Raw genomic sequence first — 25,612 nt, 5'->3', positions numbered from 1 at the left:
GATCTCTGGCTGTCTGCTGGAGGTTCATGTCCATGATTGCTGTTTGCAGCAAATGAAATAAAAATCCGCGTGTACATTTTGCCGTGATGGTGTCTCTGTAAGCTGTGGCGAGTTCCTGCATACAGACGGTCTCTCTGTCTGTGTCTGCTCAGTCGTCTTAGTTACAAAGCCTCAGTATGTGAAGTGACTTGTTCCTTGTTTTAAAATACAGGTTGTTCTGTTTATTCCAGACACCCCTGGAGTTTTATCACCGTGAAAGGCGATCCATCCAGTTCCGTGGAAGACCACGTGGAGTACCAAGGTACAGCAAAGCATGGAACATTCCTCAGTCTTGTCTGTCTTCTGAAATAAATCAACAATCACTTTGCTACACACCATAGTAGCCCAGAAATGTATATTAAACACAATAGTACCTCGGAAATTCCTATTATTTACTTACTGTATAAAGCAGGGGTGGGCAGCTCTGGCCCTCCAGCTGTGCTTTAACTACAAATCCCAACATGCCTTTGCACCTGGGAGTCAGTCCTGTAACTGTCAGTCTTGCAATGCCTCATGGGATTTGTAGTTCCACAACAGCTGGAGGGCCGGAGTTCATTTGGTATAAAGTTTAGTACGATACGGAGCAGGTCTTGCAGTCCTTTCTGTCCAAACACAGACAGCCAGTTTAGACTTTCACTGCATTATATTAGATTGTTCTTATTTTTCACAACATTCGCCTAATTCTAAACCTAGAGGCACCTGCACATACTTGCAGCAGCCTCCAAACCCTTCTCTCATGCCTGTATGCCATTCTGTGCTTTATATTAAGCTGTAGGTCTACCTAAAATATTTTTTCTTTGATTTGGATAGATTGAGGAAGGATAAGAACCCCTGTCTACCCAGGACTGCATTAGTGAGATATCCCCTCCACTTCCTGTCCTAAAGGAAATGGTTTAACCAGACAGGAAGTGAGGAAAAACCTCCAAAAGCAAACATGACAGCAATAAAAATGCTTTTTCTTAGTAAAGGTCACAAACCGTGCCAGTGTCTGTGTCTCCATTGCAGATTTTCTCTCACTTCCTGTGTGGTAAAAGTGTTTTCATCATAGCAAGAAGTGAAAGTAATCCCTCTAATGGAGTCCCAGGTAGCAGCACAAACCTAACAGGAGTTTGAACCCTTCCCCACTCTATCCTTGACTGGGGAAGGAATAGAACCGTTGTTTGGTTTTTACTACAATCTGTGGCTCTGTTAAAAAAGTTTTGCCTCGCTTTCTTCAATTTTACCAGGCAAGAAGTGAGGAGAAATCTGCAATAGCGACACTATTGTCAGCAGGACAGGAAGTGAGAGAAAATCTCTCTAACAAAGGCCCGGATAGCCCAGCCAGCAAGGGTTCTTATCCTTCACTCTATCCAAAACAAGCAAAAACTTTTTTTGGGCTTGACATGCATTTTATGCTTTAGGGACTGAATTCAAAATGGCTAATGCTGAACTCCAAGACACAAATTATTGCAGCTCTGTACTTGTGAATATGTCCTAATATGTGTTTTATTTCATATACAAGCACTGTAAGTAGCTGCGGTTGTCTTGGTTTCAGCCTCTTGCAGTCCCCATAAAGCAGATCTTAGACTGAGGATTGGAGAAGCAGAGTGAAGAGTGATGGGCTCATGCTTCTCTGCTGCTTCTCATTTCACTCTCCAGTCACAAGGTAGGGGGAGGACAAAAATGGTGCCTCCTGCCCTGGCAGAAAGGACTGTGCTGTGTGCCAGGGCTGTGCAAATCTTAGAAATGGAGGGACAGAAATACAAACACTTTGGCAGGTAGAACAGCTCCCTTCAATGTATTTATTCTGTGTATTCAGGTGTTTGCCTGGAATAATGCTTTCATTATAATTTAGCCCTTGAATATGAAAAATAAAAGGGTAGTCAATTTTATTTTCCTGCCAATATGCAAAATAGAGATAGCATGAAATTATATTGTAGTGGCTGGGGCCTACTAGCAAATGTACACATTTCCATTTATTCCATAGGATCATTTTAAGGCAGGGGTGGGCAACTCTAGCTGGGCTTTCACTACAAATCCCAACATGCCTGTAACTGTCAGTCTTGCAATGCCCCATAGCACTTGTAGTTCCACAACAGGTGGAGGGCCCAAGTTGCTCACCCCTGATTGAAGGAGTTAAAAATCCACATTCATAGGGAAGTCTTGTCTGTTTGCATGATTACTGGTTCACATAAACCACTTCCTATACATAATTATTCTGTTGTGTATATACATTCCCTGTTGTATCCATAGATGTTTATATATAAATAGAAATAATGACACATGGCACAAAGAAATATGACATTTTAGCCTGGCGTTTTCCTGTCCTCTATGATTTCATCTGTACACTTACCTGCTACAGTCTATTTACTTAGCAAGCTTCCTGAGCTATTTCTGTGTTTGACAGGAAGCAGAGGGTCCGCAGTGGCTCGCGTACATAAACTTTTCCAAGCTGAAAATGGCGAATACTTTAACGTTTCTTCATCCAGCGAGTGGGTTCAGGGTAAGTGAAAACCGATCACTAAATGTTTAAAGCAGCCAAATAAAGACTCATTTATTAACAATCTGAAGTTTATTTCTCTGTCTGACAAATCCCGTGTTATGCATTTACAGGCACAGAAGCCACAATTTTCTATAAATTTCCCATATTTACTTTCCTTCTTGTCCCATTGGTTCATTACGGCTGAAGTTAGTGCCGTGCTTTTTGGAACACACGGATCATTTATTTGGAAGCTGCAGACATGCAGAAGTCTCCAGCAGCCCTGCACTGTACACATGAAAAATGTATGAGCTTCCAGTTGTCAGAAACAGGCGTCCCTTTTAACTCACTCGCTTGTTTGCTGATCTTGGCTGGCTGAGGTCTCTGGTTTTGGCCCTAGCTGGACAACAACAGCTAATGTACTGTCCTGATTTCATTATTGCTTCAATTTATTGCTTAACCTGAAAATGTCACTTACTATGTTTAATTACCGTTTTAAAAAAATCTGTTTTCATTGGCGCTGGGATTTTTTTTCTAATTGATGTCTCTGTGCAAGAGACTGGCCATTAATCAGGATAAAGAGAAAGCTTTACATAATCTGTCTACTTCCCACCTGATTCTAGACTGCTAGGATATTGCATGGTACACTTTAGTCATCATTGTCTTTAAGGTTGTTGGTTGGACTGACAGATCGAGCTTATCAGAAGCACAAAGATCAGTTATAATCTGGTTTACTTCCACACTCCAAAGACATGTTAATTGGTTTATTGGCTCCTGTTTAAATCGGTCCTGTATGTGTGTGTATGTGAGATAGGGACCCTAGATTGTAAGCGTCCATTCACACCACATCCAGATCATCTCCAGACCAGACTGTTTCCAGACCCAAAATGCATCCTAATGTATCACTGTGCTATTTCTGGCCACTGTTGACACCAGCGCAGTCCGTCCCAGACTAGAAAAATGCAGTATGTAAAGTACTACATAAATTGATGGCGCTATATAAATACCTGTAATAAATAAATACAAATAATTGGCTAATTACAACAACCCATTTTAGCCAATCAGATTTAAACTTCCTGGAATCAGCCCTGAGCAAGGTGAATTGTATTTGGCTATTGTGGGCACATTGAACAGTGGGTGATATGCACATATATGACCACTGGAATTATAGCTCCTGCTGCCCGTAGTAGCCAGTCAGATTCTCACTTTTAATGCTGCATTGTTGCTTACTATGGGCAACAAGAACTGGTTTTCCTTTAGACACTATTATACATAAGACCTAGTGTTTTTGTGTTATTTATAGGTACACTAAACTCAGGAGTTAAACCTTAAATACATACATCTATCATGATTTCTAAGTGTGCAGCCTGTGGCAGCTTAGATGAAACTCTGATCTATTTGCCTGGTTCATTGATCTCTAATACAATAACACAGTACTATATCTAAATTGTTTTACATATAAAGCATGGAAAAATTAAACTAAACACAAAACGGAATACATTGCAACTGAGAAATCTTTAGAGGTGGTGGCAGCATTAATTTTCCTTTTCAGGCTAAGAACATTTTCAGCAGGTGCAGAAAATAGCTATTGATCTTACCAGAAGTGAAATGTTCTTCTCACTTCCTGTCAGCTTAACAGAAAGCACAAACATCCTTATTTTTGTCCTGTAAACTACTTGTCCTTTCAGCCACTATGCAATGGAGACATGTTTAAAGTCCAGCCTGGGTGGCTACAATGATTACTTCCATAGATACACTGGAGGAGTAAATGTAGTAACCTCAGACTATCCTGGACTGTGTTGTTTACAGGATTTCCAGTTGAAAATAAAGGTAACAAAAGCCTGGAAAAAAACGTAATGCAGCCACCACATCTAGGGACTAGTAAGCTGCAATATATTACAATAAATCATGTGCAATGTATGTGGTCTATTTTTTTCTTAAGCTGAGAGATACAAATTATTACATTTTTCTGGGATGTTAGTTAACCTGTACAGTATTACCAAATATAATTTCTAACAACTGATATTATTCCCCCCCACTGCCAGCAGTCTGAATCAAACCTGCCCTGGAAAATGACAATATATGGAATTTTTATCTGATTGGTGATGGTGTTAAACTAAAAATATGCCTTAGTAATGAAACTCGGATACGTGACACAGCGTAGTTTGGCTGTTATGACTCCATAAGTATCAGTATACATTTCTGACATTTAGCTGTAGAGTAAGAAGCTGTCTGTGTTTGCTTTAGCTAATGTAAAGGACTAGCTTTGCAAAATTTAGGACACTGGCAAGGCCGACATCATCAAATCCATGGCAGATCAATATGGTAGAGAATAGGCAGGATTACTGGTGTTGATTAGAAAAAAATTAAGTTATCAAGTAGCAGAATCTAGAGAGTCTGAATGACCAACTGCGTCCATTTTTGCTGGCAGCTGACCTGTCTGGTATGATGTCAAACAAGTGTAAGTGGTTTCCAGCTAGACATGGGCCTATATTTCAGACTTGTCCATTTAGTTGGAAATCAGCTTGTAATTCTGTCATGTGTCTGGTGCAGATTTCTGTTTCGCTACTTGCAAATAAACAAGTTAATTTGGCAGGCTTGTGATGTGAGTTTTTATACTTTCTACATTCCAGATGTGGAGTGGACAGATTGGTTTGACAAGTATGAGAGCACACGGTACCGAGAATGGGAGAAACTGTCTGAATTCCGGGCCAGGTATCCTGGCAAAATCTGCACCCATCCTGTTGACGTCAAGGTACATGAATTCACTGTGCCAGAGTGCTGCTAGGTTATGGTATAGGCTAATCATAACAGTAACTCATATCCCTCAAACACTGAAGTTAACCTCTTCTACTTCATACTTACCTTGTTCTTGCGAACAACTTTGGGCCATACTGTACTGGATCAACAGCAAAACCACAAACATCACTACAAACAAACCAGCACCAAGTAGCCAGAGACAAAAATCACTGATTCATATTTCATAATATAATAGTTCTAAATCTGTAGAAAATCCCGTACCCATGGCACCCTGGTTTTATCTGCAGAACAGTCTTTTTTTTTAATCAATTCCCATTATGGTAGAACATCTCCATCCTTAAAGGAGAACTATGAGATGAGTGATTTCCACTCACCTCATAGTTCTAGCCGACCTGTGACATTGAGACTGCCACAGGTCGGCTCAGTAGATCGAGAGGTGAGCGAACACATACCAGGTTCGCTCACCTCTCGATCCTGCCACGGCTCTCTGCCGCGACAGGGGGCTGGATTCCCCTCTCCCCGCTCCGATCTGCCAGCGCTGACTGGCGGAACGGACGGGGGAGGGGGGTGGGTACAGCCGGCTGCGGCGTCTCAGTATACTGAGCTTAGGGTAACGGGAGGACGCTAGTTTGTGTCCTCCCGTTACCCTAATGAGAACTATGGGGAAAAACACTGACCACATAGTTCTCCTTTAACTCACTGATGACAGCACTGGTGGCCCTCATCCTAGCTTATTGTAATCTTGCATGATGGCACAGGAGCTCTTCTCTACATTTGGCAATAAAGGAACCCAGGGTAAGGCTATCTGCACTTAGATGTTAGAGGTGTAGGATGTAGGAGAAGGGAGCTGGCAGCACATCTCTAAATACCATTTACCACAAAAAACTGGCATGTACCCCAAAATGGGGCTTGAAATTAGATGGTACTGAAGTAGCTAAATGTATGTCTGGAGAGCATAAGAGGTGGTAGTGTCCACAATGTAAACCCCTATATGCTTGTTATTGCTCTCCCGTTTCTATCTCTTAATACACATGATGCAGTAGTTATATTCAAAGTGTAAAAATATAGAAAGCACACAGTAAAAACATGAATGAGTGTTTCCTGAATATACCAGCAAATAAAACAGTACTATTATAAGGAACTCAATGTTAATTCAGTGAAAGGAAGAACAGACATGCTATGTGGATATTGTTTTGCTGCCTGTCTCATAGTTAATAAAACATCAGGCTTCACACCCAGGAACAACGGTTTCCCGTTGCTAACCATAAATAGGACCGTATGCTACATATCCTATTACATCCTTTTTTGTGGTCTCAGTAGGCATCCTGAGCTCTTTTGGAATGGCTGGGTTTGTTATCAGTGTCATTCCCAAGCATGTAGTGTAGACGGCCCTGCCGAGGGAGCAGGAGCCTTTGCATTCACATCTCACCAGGTAGGGAATTCGGCGGAGTGCCATCAAACGACCTCACAGAGAACATTTAAAAATGCTGTTTGGTTTAACAACAGGGAAGCAAAATCTTGACTTAAATAATAAATTATCAAACAAAGACCATATTCTATGTGAATGGATAACAGTACATAAACGGTGTCATTCTCGCGAATATTATGCTGGATCTCACAGGAACAAAGGCAGTCAGGACTGGACTAAGCCAACAGGAACAAGCAAACCTACTACATTAGTAAACACTGAATGACGAGTTCTACTGGTACAAATCAGAAACAAATGTGGTATTGAATGCAACAACCAATTTTAACTTCCAAGCTGCTTGAAATGTAAAAGCATATGTGGGCTTGTTCAAATAATACACTCAAAGAGGTCAGGCCTGAACTGAACATGTAGCAGCTCTGATATGGGCCAGAAAGGCTGGTGTGGAGTGTATGTGGCTTGTAGGCTCCTTGCAAGCTGGACAGCTTATTTTCCTTTAGTAAATCAAACCCAATGACTCATATCCCATTGCTGTCCTGAGAGAAAAATAGTACCAGTACATACTGTATACACGATTGCTGCACAGGGCCTTTTTAATGTGCTCAAATCTGGTGTGGTGCTAATTTTACTTTATTTGACCCTGTATAATAAGACAGTGTGAGTAATATGTGCAACGTGTGTAACAACCTGATTTCATCTAATGGTATCCCAGCTAGTAATCCCAGCTAGTAAAATCTGGGGGTTACAGCATTTTGTACATTACTCAACTTATTTTACAAGCTTAGAAGTGTGTTGGATTTGGATTTTCATGAAAGGATCCCTATATTAAGAAATTAGTTTAGAACTCTAGAGCACTCTGTATAATCTTGTAGAATATGCTGGCACTATGTGCATAAAGGGTTGTAAATGAATATGCAATTTTTATGAACATTTGCATTCAGTAACATATATGTTTCGACCCCCAGGTTACTGCAATGAATGGGTCCAGTATACCAGTGCAGGTCTATTATAAAGGTGGCCATGATTACCGATTTGAGTGCCGGCAGAATGAGCAGGCCGTCTCACCCTGTCCAAACTACAGAGTCCAGTTCCTTTGTGGAAAGTCTGGTAAGTAAATTTTTAGAATGGTAATCATTTTTGGAGAAAAGGGTGTTAAGACAAAATTCATGTTTATAACTATCTATTTGACAAACATACAGGCAGAGGGACTCTCAGGTGCTCACCAGTGGAGTATGTCTCCGCTCCCACATGTCAAAACCAAACAAAAAAATCTAGCCACACACCAATGACATCAGTAGTAGTAAAAGCTTTATAGAAACTTAACAATTGCCATTCAGTACTGCCCACGGATCACCCCTCTCTGATGCATTTGACTCGACATGGGTATGTTGTACCGATAAGGGTTGATAAAGCTTTTACTACCAGTGGTGTCAGTGGTGTGTGGTCACATTTTTGTTTGGTCCTTTCATTCTTTCCTTTTTCCCCCACAATAAAAATATACTTTTGAACACAGGAATACGTTCCTGTTTAACATTAATAACCTATCTGTACAGATTCCTTTAGATCCCAATCTAGAAGACCATCTGTTACCTATACAATTAGCAATAATAAAAAAAATATAAACAATTAAACATGCAAAGAAACAAAAACTGATTTTTGTGTACAAAATTCCAGCAGTTCAAAATTACATTTGTCATATAAAGGATACAAAGAAATGTCACCTGGTCAAAATGGACTGTGTGTTAAATAATTGTATTTGTGTATTTGTAAAGATATGTAATAAATTATATCTCAAAGGTGCCTAATTGTAAATCATCTTCATCTAGCAAAGAGATGGGGTAGAAGGTTGCAGTCTATGTAATACCTTAGGTGCTGTATTCCATAAAAAAGTAACTTTATACAAATTCTCTCTATAGATTGTGCATAGGTTTTAGCTCCACAATCTATAGCGCTTACATTGAGATGGGAAACTCACTAGTCACAATTTCTTCCCAATTTAACATGTATGCATGCTTTGGAAATGAATCCTTTGGTAAACCCACCAATATATGTTATAGATATCAGCTATTATATATTGTTGAATGGAATACAGGAAATCAAATATTATACAGTAGGTCTCTCAGAATGCAGGTTCCTTCTTAGAGAGGCAGCATAATGCTTCAACTGGAGGTAACTAAATCATATTTACAGGAATTATTATATTGTTCTCTACTCCCACCAAAAGAAAACAGCCTGTGAGAGACTGATAGTGTGTTTATACTGAAAGATTTGAACCCATGACCACGGTGTTAGCACTGGCCAAGACATGCTGTCTGGCTATTAGGGTTAAATTGAATATTTTAATGGCTCAATAATAGTTTCTATAAAGAAAATGATATTATGGGTCATACAAGTGGCCATACAAATATAGGCTAGTTGCAAGATATTTGACAACATCTAGCACTCCTAGGTCACCTTACTCCTGTCTAATACGTAGGACCATTTTAAATACCCTGCGAGATTTGTTTTTCTATACCAAGTTCAATGTGCAACCCTTAGTGCTCTAACAGAAATAGTTCTGAATAAATATAACACCTTAGCAAGAGCAGACCTAGAAATACAGGCAATCTGACCACAACGAGATATGCTATAAGTGTTCCTTATATGGAGAGGTGTTTAATCTCTTGGAATGAAAGACGAAAATTGATCTTGTATAAACTCAATTAGAATCGTGAAATACAAATCTGATTTCCAAACCTAACAGAATGACGACACTTAGAGCTTGCAGTATTCCTGTAACTGTGAGAAAATGGGCATGACATCTTTTTGGTGGATTGTTTGCAGAACCTGACATTTTTCCAAATTCTTTTTAAACCGTGTAAAGATAGGTTAATGTAATAAAGCAATCCATCACTGTCAGGCGCATTTCATCGGAATAGAAAGATTATTAAAACTCCCTATTCTTCTTATGTGCACCTTGTGAACCATTACATTATCTAATAGCTTCTGTCAGGTGTTCTTTACATAACATCATGACAATGGAGATGGAACAATCCTTCTGTGTTACATTACTTTGAAGTGGCCTAGGACATTTTAACAGGAGCTGTCAGGGTCTAATAGTTTGAAAAGCTTTTAGAAAGGTTCTTTGTATGTAAGAGTAAAATAAAATTCACTCTGCTCCTAAGTCATGTTGTGAGCTGACAACACACAGCATTTTTGTGGACTGAGTGGTGTCAGCCCTGCCCAGTTGTCTTTTGCTAAACTACTCAAATCCCTCCCATCCTATTCTCCACAACATATATCCTAACTGATTAATAGCCCCAAGATAAGGACTGACAGGGCTAATTAGGCTCCTTGATATAACACAGGAAATGGCACAAGACACGAGACAGCTTTAAATGTCTGATAAGATTAACAGGGCAGTTATAACAATGTTTTTTTCTTTTTAACTTTATTTTTATTACACTTTTCATTAAAGTGAACAAAGACAAGTTATCATAAGCTTATCATGTCTAAGATAAAGAACCAAGGTTGTCAAAAGTAGCAACAGCATCTATATGTTAAGCTCAATTGTCACAGGGAATAAGATGTGAGCCAAAATATTAAAATCAATATAGCTGAGCACAACACTGGTTTCCAAGAAGTAATCTCAAATACTCAAATGCAAACCTTAAACAACATAGTTAGAAAGAGCAAAAAAAAAACACCCCAAGAAGTGGAAGTGAAGAGAAAGGAAAAAATGAAAGTAAGAAAAAAGAAAGAAAAGAGTCTTGACCCCAGTGCCACGGGAGGGGAAGCGAGGGGATACCTTTATATCCCATATCCCACCCATAACAGGTGTCCAAAACATCAGCAGAGGAATGTAGAAGGTGCCGGGGTGACCAAATATTCTAAAATTTAGAGATAGTAATTCAAATGAGCAGCAAGGTATTCCAAGTTCTTCAATTGTATATTTAACAGACCAAAAATAGCAAATATGAGAAGTTCATTCATTGTAAGGGTTTACACATACTTTAATCCCATACATTGTGGGCCCTATTTGTTCAAGGTAATTATTAAATGCATTATTTTTGTGGTAAGATCAGTTCTTACAGAAAACAAGACATTGACGGGAATTTATCAAAACAGGAGCAGACAAAATCTGGGGCAGCTGTGCACGGCAACCAATCAGCTTCTCTCTTTCATTTTCAAATCTTAACTGAACAAACTAAAGAGAGGAGCTGACTGGTTGCCATGGGCAACTGCTCCAGTTTTGATAAATTCCCTTCATTGTGCATAGTTGTAATTACACTTTGTCAGTTACATCAACAGAAGCACCTCTGGAAGAATCTTTTGGCTCAATCGTTATTGTGTGAGAAGTCTAAAGCAGTAATGTTTGTTTTTCCACCTATTTTTCCTCCCTAAAATACACATCACAAGATTATAATTTGTGCCCATTCCAATTTTCTTTTATTGGATACAGATCTAAAGGGAAATTCCTAAATTAAAATATATTTCAGAACAGCTGGGTACATCTTGTACAACACTGAAGGTTTGCCTTATCTACATGGACTGAATATAGTATATTTGAAGAATATTGGAAAGCCTATAGCAAGCAGTGAGATTCAAACTAATCAGATGCTCATTCTAGTCTAGTTTACTTAATCACAAACATCTCACTGGTTTGTATTAAATCAATACAGTGGTAAGCTGCAGTCATTTTTATGGTGGGCTGTGGAGGACCTACTTCTTTCCCTACAACGTTCGCTCAAAGCCCAACTTTAACCAGAGATGATAGACACAGAGTAGGGAATGTTTAGAACCGTGGCAGGTTATTGTTATCTGTGTCCCAGGTGGGGAGATTTCCTTTCACATCACATGGATTGGAAGTGTTGGGAAATCCCCCAATGGGGACACAGACTTTACTAAAGCATTTTTAGTAAAATGGTAAAGCGTTTGAGCCTTGGTGAGATTATTATTGTTGTCTGTGTCTTCCTGTCCCAATTATGACTGCTTCCCTCATTTCTTGTCCTGCTGTCACAGGGACAGGAAGTGTAGTGAATGTTCCCTACGAGAGACACAGAAAGAAATAAAAATGTCTCTATGTGCCTGGTCAGAGAGTGGAAACATCCCCACCACTCCTTCCACTCATCCCATTCCTTCCCTTCCCTTTCCTTCCTCCTCTTATTCTTCTCCTAATAGATGCTACACTTTTGTTATTTTGATGTCTACCCTTCTGCACTGGTTTGATGACTTCTTTGTCTAATAAAACCAATGAACAGATTGAACTTTCAAAGATAAAAAGATGCTTCCAAGTAACTTACACCCTCCCACCAGATAACACAAACCTGCTAGATTTAAACGCATGCATAACAAGAGGGACAGGCACTTTTCCTTGTTTTTAGTTCTTTTACTCTCATAACTTTATTTGATGTCAGGTATACCTTTGTTACAAAAACCTAAGGCATTTTTATGTATCACTATACTTTATCATTATTTGCATGTTGAGTGATTTTTTAAAGGAGAACTATGAGGTGAGTGCTTTTCACTCACCTCATAGTTCTAGCCGACCTATGACAATGAGACTGTCACATGTCGGCTCAGTAGATCGGGAGGTCAGCGAACACATACCGGCGTTCGCTCACCTCTCGATCCTGTCACGGATCTCTGCCCTGACAGGGGAGGGGCTGGATTCCCCCCTCCCCGCTCTGATCCGCCAGCGTTGACTGGCGGAACGGACGGGGGAGGGGGCGGGAACAGCTGGCTCTGCCTCTAGATAGGCCTCTAGATAGGCAGAGCCAGCTGTTAGTCACGCAGCTGGGCGGATCCCGGCATCATTGTCTCAGTATATGGCGAGCTCAGTGACAGGGAGCACTCCAGTACCATACTTCACCAACTGCTGTCCCCCTGAAGGCACTTTTGAATGTAATGATACTGAACTGTAATGTGTACTGTTAAATGCTACCCTACTTTACTGCGCTGTCCACTGTCTGATGTCCCCACTGCTGCACCGCTGGTACCGCTGTCCCTGATGGCAAAGGAAAGCAAGGCGGCGGAGGGAGCAGAGCCCAATTAGCCAATATTTCCTCTATAGTGCCGGTTACTGTGACAGGCGGAGTGATACCAGATAACTTTGGATTGTTGTACATTTTGTTTCACATTGAAAAAAAAAAAAAGACATCCCCTGAAAATAAGACCTAATGTGTTTTTTTGGGGCAAAAAAAATATAAGACAGTGTCCTATTTTTGGGGAAACACGGTAGCATGCTGTGTATTGAACTATGTGATGGCATGTGTTAAATATACAGATACTGTGCATTTGGCTCAACACTATGGTGTGAATAGGCTCTACAAGAGGGCAGAGAACCGGGATTGTCAGCAACTATGTTGATACACAATTAAAGATGGAAGCAAGCTTGTAAAGAAACCCTGAGCCAGTGCACAAGTGTTTTCTAGAGTCCCTGCTTTGCGAAACCTACTGCAAATAAACAATGAACAACATAAGATCATTAGATTAATCGTAAATTAGGTATTAGTCTTGTCAGGATTAAACATTGCTTTTCCAATAATACAAATCATTTACATTTTAACTTGGAAAACACATGCTCTAATCTGCCACTGTGGGCTTAGAATGAAACAAACAATATATATTAGTTGTCTCATAAAAAGAAACTTCACAAGGATAGTGGAGACAGGATGAGCCACATCTTTAATCTGTTTTGGAAAAAATGCTTCACTGAATTTGGCATTCATACACAATTGTCAACTGCATCATCTATACCACATGTTTCAAGAAATATATTTTTTCCTGTCCCTTCTGGAATTTGGTAGTAGTGTTCCTATGCAAAATTAACAAAGGCATTCCGTTTTGGTGCTAACAAAGAAATGTGTCCAGTTGCTGAACTTTAACTTCTTATGCCTGTAGGAACGTCTATATTAGATCGCAAGCTTGTCCGAAATGAAATATTCTGACAATAATCCTACTGCTGAAATAATTCACATTATAAGAACATGATTTGATGATGTTATTCTCAAAGGATGTACTGGGTGTATTTACCAGTGAAGAATTTTTACAGAAATATATTTATGTAGATGAAGTAAGAGAATGGTGACCATCTTGGACAGCTGGTAATACAGCTATAATATCTCAGTAGAAATGGATGGGTTCAGTCTATTTGTCCTTCTCCCCAATGCCTGTTTAAATAGTATGGTACAGTAAACAATACATAGCGTTCCATAAAAACCTGATGTTGCATTTATAATACACGTAATACAATTGCTGTATATCGTAGGCAGTACATCAGCTGGAGAAATGTATTCATTTATAGAAGTCAACTTTTTTTTCTGATTCCTGTACTAAGTTATGTGAAGACCCTGAGTATACACACAACACCTTACTGTGAAACATGTTGAGCCCTATTGGAATATATTGTACCTGCAATGTATAGGTCACTGTAAAGTATAAGTTCAGTTTATATTTGCATACATTATCATAGGCATGGGCCTCTGTGTGGCAAAAGTGACAATGTGGACCTAAATCAATGTGTATTGTTGATGCTCTTTTTTAAATTTTTACTGCAGAACATTGTTTTCATAATTGGATTTCCCATTCCAAACTCACGCAAACTTCCACTAATGTGTTACAGTGAAGCCAAGACTAAAAGTGATCGTGGACACCAATGTGAACAGCACCATCCTACATCTGGCAGACAGCGCCCTCTCTTGGAGAGCTGGGGATGTCATTGTAGTCGCCAGCACAGACTACTCAATGTACCAAGCAGAGGAGTTCACAGTACTGCCGTGCAGAACATGCAGTTCCAATCAAGTCAAAGTGGCAGGTAAATAGCCATGGTCATTATGAAGAAGTTGATCCAGGGATTTACCTAACTGCCAGTATGATACACTGGTAAGATTAAACAGTTGAAATTAGAGATAGTACTCTATACTTCTCACACGCAGGTATCATACAGTGCCAATTTGACTCCCTTAAAACTTAAAACTCTTAGCTCTACCAGTGTAAGAATGGCTATAGCAGATTTACAATGTGTGGACAGTGCTTTTCTAAGACACTTTCTGAGCTGGTGTATAAAAAATGAGCCAGGTGGGAGGTGGAGCTGAATCTCCTGAACCACATCCAGCATGTCATTTAATGGACACCTCTTACATTTGATCAAATCTTGTCTATTTCAGTTGAGGCTGGTTTTTCCTCCAAAGGAAGTATCTATCATCCAACTCCTGAAGCTCGAAGTGGCCATAGAGTTATATGCACCTGTTCAGAGTCATGAAGTGCTCTCTAAATATCTGCCTCAGGGGTCAGAGAGCACAGACTCCACAGGAGGAAAATGCCTCCACGGAACCACATTGTGGCTAGTGGAAGATTGCTTTAACTGTAGGCTTTCCTTTTAGTGAACACAAGCAGAACCCTTTACTGTTAGGATTTTTATGGTGCTTGCCACTGACCACCTCTCACTCGTGTCAAATGGCACATAGCACAGCACAGCTGGATATGGTCTCACTCATGCTTGCTATAAGAAAATATAAAGGTTTATTGTAGGTGAACATTGCAATAATCATATTGTGAAGAGCCAGCCAAATTCTAGTTCCTACCTTGGGAAACCTTGTCGCATTTTTGTATATTTCCTGCAAAAAGATGAAGAGACATGATAAGTAGTGGAACATTCTTCTCCATTTAAACATTAAGTCTCTTTTATCTTTGGTATCAAGACCGCAAGGGGTATTGATTCTATGAATCACAGTACCACGATAATTGTATCCACCCGATGTGACTAGGATTGTATTGCCAAGGGAAATGCTGGACATTAGTCAAAGTAAATAACTGCGAAGGGAAGTATAGCCCTATGGAAGAACAGAGACAAGGGGATAAAACAAGAAGTGAACAAAAAAAGAAGGGGTCAGCCAGAGAGGCATGCATTTGATGTCTATTTTGCTATAACATTTTATGGTGAACTGCAATGAACGTTCTTCTGCTAATTTTAGAGAAGTTGTGAATCATAGCTAAATAATAAAAAGAACAGCAATGTTACTATAACATACTACATCTTATAATACAATTATATAATGGCATTTTGTTATAGCTTATTTTTACCATATCAATTGTTTTTAAAAGATCTGGCACACATTCCTTAACTATGTGAACATTTATTTTATCATGCTTGATGCCCAACTATTAAAGCTGGCAGAGGATACCTTCATGTCTATTGGCCCCTTTGTGTCTCTTTGGTCTATTGTCCCCTTTCTGCCTTCTCTGTCTATTGGCCCCTTTGTGTCTTCTTTGCTTATTGGTCCCTTTCTGTTTTCTCTGTCTATTGGCCCCTTTGTGTCTTCTTTGCTTATTGGTCCCTTACTGTTTTCTCTCTGTCGATTGGCCCCTTTGTGTCTTTTTTGCTCATTGGTCCCTTTCTGTTTTCTCTGTCTATTGGCCCCTTTGTGCTTTATCTGTCTATTGGCCCCTTTGTGCCTTATCTGTCTATTGGCCCCTTTGTGTCTTCTTTGCTTATTGGTCCCTTTATGTTTTCTCTGTCGATTGGCCCCTTTGTGTCTTCTTTGCTTATTGGTCCCTTTCTGTTTTCTCTGTCGATTGGCCCCTTTGTGTCTTACTCTCTCTATTGGTCCCTTTGTTGATAGGCCCGTTTGTGGCACTGGGTCCCATAGCAGTTTCATGAACTCATGTGACACTAAACTCAGGAGTTAAATCTTAAAAATGCATTCAAGTACCTTAACTATTAACAAAAATGTACCTTATTTGTGCATCACTCAGCTTTAGGTCCTCAAATAATCTCTGAATTTGTGCTGACACTGTCCTTCCTTCTGGACGGTGGCTACTTTTGTTCCTCATGGTCTCTATGTGTGTTGTAGAGTAGTCAACTCTACAAGCTCACTCCCATGGTGGACTACAATTGCAAAACAAATTTAGTAAACTAAATGTGATATAGTTCTTCATGGGAGCATGGGCAACATGGGAACATGTTGATGGACAACAGTATGAAATAAAACAGGCATATAGCATGCTTGTTACACTAGCTGATATCTTCTCTGATATTGTTCTCTTGGCAGAACATGTTAGCAGTCTATAGGAAAAACATGTTTTTAATATCCCCTGAATAGAAGCAGGAATGGTCACGTTTGCCAAAATCCTTGCAGTGTATGTAGTTAAAATAGGTAAAACACCATGGATTGTGTTCTTTTCTCAAGCTTAATTAATAATATTAGTAATTACATGTTTATAATGACAGAAAGGTTTGTATTTACTGTAGAAATAAACTAGGTGCATGCCTATTGATAAAGTACTTAGGAGAGCAGTAAAACATAGAGATTATACACAATTATCATAAACTATTTTCTTTACTTAGCAACCTACTTTCTAATCAAAAGTCAAGACGTTGTGTGTAGAATGGAATGAACTTGTTAGATGCTTCGTTACTAATTTGTGGAGTATTTGCTAACAGCGCCTAGGGCAGCATCAGATCAGAGATATAGCCTTGATGACAGGTCTCCATTAAAGAACCTGTTCATAGGTTGGATTTGTACTTCTGGTTTGTTGTCTCAGTATGGAAACTGTTGCATATACATGTTTGAATGAACCTTTCAGTACATTAATAACTTGGATTTCAAAAGGATTATTAGACACCCCAAGTAAACTGTAAGGATTATTTTTTTTCACCCTCTATATCTCCACTCTTGTCACGCCGTGATATACGATACAGTTACAGAAAGTCGTGTCTTATCTTCCTTAATCTGATAACGACAGTTTCTTGCTGGTGGGAAACTGCATGTTGAGACAGATCAGCGTTGGCGTACGCCGCTGTAAAAGCATCTCTTTCTAGAGGCAAATCTAGTAATTGCACAACAACTCTGAAAAAAAACAGAGAACTACATGGACACTATAGGACAGGCTAGAAAAAGCTGTACAGTAATGTATTTATTGTAAATGCATAACTAGACATGTTGATGTAGAATGAGTGGAATGGTTATAGGTCTTCTGCTGGCAAATTGCTGTTGGGGCAAGTTAAAGAGATTTCAAACTGAGTATCAACAGATCAGCACAAATCTGCTTTCATGAACAGGTACAGGTGATACAGTATTTGCTTCCATTTCATACTTAAACTGGCCATGCACAGATTGAACGTCGGCCATTCCCTGCTGCATTGGCTGAAATGGAATCTGTGGGTGGCCCTGCTGGCACCACCTGGTTCAATGAAAATACATTTTTCAATTGACTGTTGACAAAGGAGCCAGTGGAAAATTGTCTGCCAATCAGCTGCAGTCACTGTTAAAGTATTCTGACAGCTGCGGGCGCTGGCTGCCTTCACACAATAGCCAGCAAGGGAGATTTCACCATCCATGCTGTTTATGGGGAAAGCAAAATATTAAGTTGTATGGCCAACATTAGTCCTCAATGTCTTGTGAGGCAGTAAACTTTGAACAATAGGGAAGAGACAGGTTCTTTTAAATCCACTGAGTTCAATGCATGTTACAAGAGACTACTTGAAAAGTTAGGATTAAATTCATAAAGCAGCGACAGTGACATTGACCAAACATTCACTGGTGGTCAAAGAAAATATGTTTCTTGAAAAGTGAACATGTTTTTTTTTAAAAAACAGTTTATCTAACTGTATAAAATATATATGATCTCATAGCTGTTTGGATGGCCTCAATTAGGTTTACAGCTGGTGCATGAAGCCTTCATCAAAGGCACTAGTAATGCAGCAACCAACCTGTGTGTTTTGTGTTCAGAACTACATAAATCATTGCAGGATCTGGGTTCGGAATGAATCTGTCTGCCATATTTGAAAACAGAACTGTTTCTCTAATCACAGGTCAGGTGATTGTTTATACTCCACACCGCCTTATGTCTGACTTTATTTCAGTGAAAAGAAATACTTGTGCATTGACATGCCAAAATAAGAAGCATGTGGGGATTTTGCAGGATTTCAGTATCTGTTTTTTGCCTTAATGGCTTTCAGTCTGGTCTAAGGGGATCTTGTAACAGGCCAACAAGGGCAATCAGTGAAATGGTTGTATGAAGGCTAATTAATGTTTGTGCCATATGTCATATTTAATACTTTTCCACAAGTTCTATGTGTGTCTCACATAGACATATGCACGTGTTGTGCAAACCATGCAAGAAACATGACTTGGCAGCTTGGAAATACCTTTTTTACACTTGATTGTATGTGTACCCAGAATGGGTTCCCAATATACACAATACATGATACACCTTGTGCTATTTCTTCAGCCAAAGGCATACTTTCTATGTTTATTGGAACTTCTATAGACATTGAAACAAGTTTTCTGGCTTGAGAGAATGCAACTTTGCTAATGCTCAAGTACAATGTGTAGTAGAAGTATTCTCAAGTATCATAAACAGGAGGAACCTTCGTTAGTGGTTCCCGGAAGGTGAACAGAGGAACATTTTGGGTGGAGAAGAAGGTAACAGGTTAGAGCTACTTTGGGAGTTGGGTACAGGACACATTCACCAGTGAACATATTACTGCTGATTATGAATGCACAGGGTTGTCCTGCTTGAGGTGGGAAGACAGAGCAAAAACTAGTTTGGAGCTGTGCAGAGGCTCATGATGCTCTGGGTAGATGTAGGACCCGGATTAGTGGAGGTAACAATTAGGTACAATGTGACATCTGTGCCAAAGTCTGTGCTAGACTTATCCACCTAACCAATCGCTCAGTGTCTGCAACCCCCCTCTGTCAATCCCTGCACTGGCTTCCATCCCCCACCCCCTCTGTAAATCCCTGCACTGGCTTCCAATCGCCCAAAGGATAACATTCAAAATGTTAACAACCACTTACAAAGCTTTTCACAACTCAGCCCCAGGTTACATCTCCAACCTTTTCTCGAAGTATCACCCTAACCGTCCCCTCTGCTCCTCCCAAGACCTCCTGCTCTCTAGCTCCCGTGTCAATTCCTCCAATGCTTGCCTCCAGGACTTCTCTAGAGTCTCTCCAATTTTTTGGAACTCCTTACCCCAACCTGTCCATCTATCTCCCACTCTAACTGCCTTTCGGCGATCACTAAAGACTCATCTCTTTAGGGAAGCCTATCACACTTCAAACTAACCACTGAACCCTTTCTCAAACAATTCATCCCCACACAGCTACCTCCTCATGTATCACTTGCCCCTCCCTCTTAGATTGTAAGCCCTCACGGGCAGGGCCCTCCTTACCATCTTGTCTTGAATTGTGTTGTAATTTTGTCTTCCTTATATTGTAAAACGCTGTGCAAACTGTTGGCGCGCTATAAATCCTGTATAATAATAATAATAACAACAGTGTCATTGCAAGCTTAATACTGGCAGGTTAAATATCTTTACCAAAGAACCCAAATGCTTCATAGGGTTTACTGAGTTACTTACAAAGAGTAAAGGTTGGATAAGGCGAATCATTTGAATGTTGGCTGTATAGGTATCTTCCTTTATAGTTAATAATTAAAAAAATGGGTCAATGCAACACCATTATTGGTGGATGTTATGTTTTGACCATGGCTACCATTTGCTTAGAAAAGGAAAGCGAGAAAGCATGATATAGGATGTAATGTAAAAACCACACACACAGTAAAATTATATTGTTATGTACAGAAAAGGCAATGTGTCCTTCATTTGTGTGGATCGTGTTTGGAAGTGGAAATACGATAATTCAGTATAAATAGCTTTACCTCAGGTAAGGAACTATGCATCTGGAAGCGTGCAGGCTGTGTTCAGCAAGTCAAATTTTTTGAAACATCTGTCCAAATATGACAAAACTAAATTTAGTTGGACCTGGCTCTGCTCTTCATTACACACACACATGTGGAGGGAAACATTTGGCATCCCTTATAACTTCATCTTCATGCAGCCTAACATCATTTTAAATCCCTTGTCACTTAGCAATAAGTAACTTCACAGGACAATATTTGTAACTATGTTATAAAAAGCACGCGTGGGTTTATGAAATCCTTATGTCATGAGTCAGGAGCTGGACTACCAAAAACAAATAAAATGTGATTTTCTAATTGCAGCTTAAGCCTCTTTGGCAATTAACCAAAACACTCTTCACCATGATGGGCCCAATTATCCAATATTTTAGTGGGGACTGTGTTAGATGCCATGCCAATGATAACACTCAGACATTTATTTCTATATATTTAAGTTCTGCGCTAATCTTTTATAGCTGAACAATGTATCGCTGAACAATGTGCTAATAAGGTCACAATAAAAACTTGAAACAAAGTAGACGCAGTTCTAAAGATGCATTTAAAAATAATAATAATCAACTGGCATTAAACATTAATCCATATAATGCCAAACATAAAAAATGATGTACTATGTGCCACTTTTGTGGAAATGTGTCCTAAATGAACTCACCAGACTTTCAGAACTACATCTTACAATGAGCAGCAGGTGTAATTGGGCTTAATATCAAACTCCATGTGTTAAAGCTACCACTTGCTCCAAATGTAATCCATGGATCAGTGAAATATGACCCCCAAAAAAGAGTATGGAGATCTCCCATAGTGTAGCAAGTATTTAGTAAATAAAATTACATAAAAGACAAAAATTGCCATCTCACATTGCTGAGCGCTTTTCCAGCACAGGTTGAAATGGCATACAAATTGTCTGTGTATATCTGAGACACCTGAGTTGGTACCAAAAGAAGATTGAATGTTCATACATAAAACAAGGACACAATAGCTACACTTTATTACCTAAAAAAACCCATCATTTAGATCATCTCCAGTAATTATGCACTTTATCTCCACCCCAACAAGTTCATGATATAGCCTTCCATTGGTATTTTTTATATGTGTCAGCCTTGCTTTTGATATCTCTTGAGGTAAACTGCCTCAAGTTGGGATACTTGAATACAAACAGAAGTGGCCACACTGTAGTTCAGGTATAAAACTAGCTGCAACCGACTTTATAGAGCTTCCAGAAAAACATAATCAGTACTTCCAGCATAACATAATAAATATTTGTCCACAGCAACCCCCCCTTCCCCCTCACAAAATAGAAATCCTAGCCCTTTCTCGTGGAGAAATGAAACTCGTGTCCAGCTCCTAGAAAATCAATTGCGCTTACTTACAAAACTGCTGCGACAAAATGACTTTACATACAGCAATATGCTCTAGTTTTTGGTTTGCAGAAGTTTGAGAGACTTCTCTTAAGGCATCTGCCTTCTTTATGAAGAATAACCACAACATAATTGAGCTTAATTACTTGAGTTTTTTTTAGCTACTCCACGTACCCATTCCTTCTCAGCTTTTTCAGTGCTATACAGTATCTATGTGTTATATATATATTATATATGTGTGTGTGTAGTGTATATATTGCAGGTGATAGAGAGCAACTTGCAATTTGTCTTCATTAATGTGTCTTCTCTAATAGCAAAGTACAGTAGACATAAGATCTCTAACACAGATGGCACCTGAACCAGGAATATCAGTGTATTTAGGTAATAATCACCTGGAGAGTGGTACTCTGTCTATTTTCTTGTATGAGCAACGGTATAACATTTGTAGAATGTTTTTTTTTTTTTTCAGTAAAAATAGCTTTAGTGCTTAAGTGAAGGATTAATAGATGTGATTTTGTATTCCTGTGACTAAGTAAGAAGTATTTGCTTTTCTTTGTGTGCATCAGCAGTTTCTGCTCTTATTGGAGCAGTTAAACTGGTACCACAAGAAACAAAAATCCTTGAGGGGCCAATATTCTATATCGTCATAAAGAATGTTTTTAATTATGCTTGAAAATATGCAGCCTTCAGCTTAGGTAATAAGTATCACAGGCCGGCAGGATTATTGTAATTACTGGAGATCATACAAACACTGCATTCCAAGTTCTAACCTATCATATCCCCAGAATCCTAGTAATAAACTAAAGTTACCATATATAAAGCACAGATTATTCCCGCACGTGCCAGTTTGTTCTGTCTTAGAGTTACAAGCATGTGTTGAGAACATTTCTCTTTTATATAAATATGACACTTAAACACTTGCTGACTCCTTGCAAATATTCTACCAAGCATCCTCCCACTCGCTTTATTTATATTACTTAAGATAATACAGTGTTTCTTCAGTGTCGGATTAACAGGCTCTTTACTTTTTTAATCTTAAAATAACAGTCAGGGTGGATAAGGAAGGGTTTGGTGCAATGGGTTGTTATTATTGAAGTAGATAATGAACTTGTACTATAAAGTTATTTCATTGGAGAACAGTCTTATCGGGAAACCCAGCCCTTTTAAAACAAAATCTTCTGTTTACATTTAAGATGAGGAATGTTTCAGTTTAGTTGAGGCTTAGATGACCTGTTACTCTTAAGCACTTGTAAAACTACAATTCCCAGAATGCGTTTTTATGGCAGAAGTGCAGTAAACCAATGTTTAGAGACATTGGCAAATATTACCTCTCAAAGGTCAACATTTTCTAACGGCCATGAAGTTAAATTTAGTTTAGTCATGACTGCGATGTTGTCCAATTGCTTCAGGCAATTCTTGGTGTAGGATTATTGGTGGTCTACACAGGCCTCATTGACTGGAAAAAAACTTAGTGGTTCCAGCCATTGGCATAGAGTTCAAATTCTAATAGCACTGCAATCTTTCTTTCCATGTCAGGGTGGATGCTATAGATTGAAGTTTATTGTTATAGCTCTCCTAGACTTAAAAGATGAGAACTCCCAAATGGCTCTTCTGATCTCTGGGCGGGGCTTCACAATATCATATTTCTTATATCAGAGTAGAAGAGACCACCAGGCACCAGGTTTCTTCTGTAGTGTGACTGCAATGAACTCTAATTGTGTAGGCATTACCATCAGTGAATCCACTAATGGGTTGGAGTGAAAAGCCCATTTGTTTTTGCTTGGTAATGACAATGAAAGGGTTAGCTCTATGTCAGGTTTTTATTGCTGTCCCTTTTGGGGAGATTTTTACTTACCTCTTGTCGGGACAAGAAGTTATGGGAGATCTCTTAAGTAGATTACATGTGGCCATCCTGCACACATATTAGTAATGTGGGTGCCTGGCCAAGGGTGGTACTGTCAGAATCGAAAAGAGAAAGAAGGACAGCCCTCTGCAAAGTTCATCTGAGTATTTACTAAAAGGTTGGTGACCTGCGGGGGGCCCTCTATCAAGGTGATGATGAACGTAGCAAAGTCCTGGCCTTCTTTATCTTTATCTGTTCAACAGGGACACAGGCAATCAAAGCTCATCATCTGAACTGCTCATGTACCCTTGGAAAAGTGGATCCAAGAAACATGTTAAAGGACGACTGGCATGTGCAAAGCCATTTTTGAATATCTATATGTGCACATTTCCTGATGATATATAGAAATAACGGATCATGCGTACTTTTGAACTTGTCTATTTTAAATAAGCATTCGTGAACTCTATTTAAAAGAAGAAAAATATAACACAATTGTTTCAGTCCTAAATGTTATGCATTAATTTTTAGTATTTATTGTATACCACAAATATCCCTTTTCTATCCTCTTTTTCTTTTGCACTGAAATTTGATGGGTTGGTGTAGATTACTACATTTCTGAACATCATTGTATCTTTTTGCGTTGCTCTAATGAACTAGCTAGATAACATGCATGGACAAATCCATATATTGCTAATTTTTGTTGCAGCTGAATTACCAAAAACATTCAAGATTTGTTATTACAACACATAGCATATGGCCATGGCCGTGCAATTTTGCATGCTGTCTGGATGGTTGGTATTGTCTAAGAGCTACGTGGAAAAATAAGACCTAACCCAGAAAACTGGCAAAAATACCCTCTCCACACTTCTCTTTTCCTGACATTTTATTTTTTGTCTTTTGCTCGTGCCTGCGTTCCTTGTTTGAAATAAAATATATGTTTTTTCTTGTGTTCTGTTCTTTCCCTCACTAACCTAATTCAGCACTGGCAGTAAGTATGATGGAAAAATCTTTTCTTTCCCTCTCTGCTTCTGGTATTGTTTGCATAGGCGTGTGTGTGTGTGTTTTTCAGGTTCTAAATTAAAGGCATTCCATTTTTAAATAGATCATTAAAGGGGTATTTTTTAACTTTTAGAATTAAATGTTCCAAAATAACTTTTGTATTGTGGCACGAGCCAAAACTACAGAGCTAGTTTATATATAGACTGTGCTCAGCGCATGTTTGGCATATTTTAGAGTGATTACAGCTTAGCATGACCTGCATTATGATTAAATTAAAAGCATACAAGTGGGACACTTGCTCTGTTCAGCTTCACTAACAGACATCACATTTCATGTAAGGTAACTCAGAATGAATTTTATCTGTACTACTGCCTCCCTGGAGTATTGCTGTGGGGTGAGGTTGATTTAAAGCAAGGCTGATTGCAGTGGAATTTTTTTAATATATAACAATATTACACAAAACCATATGCCTAGGTATATGAAAACATACTATATACATCTTTATTCCTACAGTATGCACAGTAGACTTCTAGCCTCCTGGAAAATGTTGTAGGAAATGAGGATTATACTGCTTAAACTAAAATACTAATAAACAACTTGATCTTCTAACGTACAGAGACAAGCAATGCTGGAATTATACTTTTAGCTGTAGGATATCTTCCGAGATAGGAGAAACATAATTGCTGTGAATGTAACATTTTAGCAGAGGAAATCTTTTAAAAAAAATAGAAAAAAAATGGGCAACAAGTACATCCTTCACTCACTACCTTACTGACAGACATGCAGAATGCTGTTAATTTTTCCAGTCATATAGGCACAAAGTGACAAGACGTACACTGTACGTCTCCCGTCACGAAGGGGTTAATAGCATTCGGACAGGAAGTTGAGATCATATTCAATGCTGACCCCTAGGTTCATATTCAGGGCCAAGCGGAGAGTTCAGCTCATCACAGAGGCTGCTTTTCACTTGCATTTCTCTGTCAATATGTGTTAGTATTCAGGCATTAAGGCATTAATTAAATGTAGGGGGCCCAATATTTTCCTCTCTT

At 39.1% G+C, this 25,612-nt stretch overlaps 1 protein-coding gene across 1 annotated transcript in view; it reads left to right on the top strand.

The window, feature by feature from the left end:
* Positions 1–25,612, top strand: part of CEMIP (cell migration inducing hyaluronan binding protein) — a 64,815-nt gene that overhangs the window by 15,477 nt on the left and 23,726 nt on the right. Inside the window, exons 7-11 of the mRNA XM_018571839.1 lie at positions 231–301; positions 2,426–2,521; positions 5,131–5,252; positions 7,649–7,790; positions 14,287–14,478. Coding sequence (XP_018427341.1) covers positions 231–301; positions 2,426–2,521; positions 5,131–5,252; positions 7,649–7,790; positions 14,287–14,478 — 623 coding nt within the window. The remainder of the gene's footprint in view (positions 1–230; positions 302–2,425; positions 2,522–5,130; positions 5,253–7,648; positions 7,791–14,286; positions 14,479–25,612) is intronic.

This window comes from Nanorana parkeri, unplaced genomic scaffold, assembly GCF_000935625.1.
Source record: "Nanorana parkeri isolate BGI_ZX_2015 unplaced genomic scaffold, ASM93562v1 scaffold42, whole genome shotgun sequence".
NCBI classification, from domain to species: Eukaryota; Metazoa; Chordata; class Amphibia; order Anura; family Dicroglossidae; genus Nanorana; species Nanorana parkeri.
Note: the sequence above shows the minus strand (reverse complement) of the source record. Positions and strands in the feature narration are given on the sequence as shown.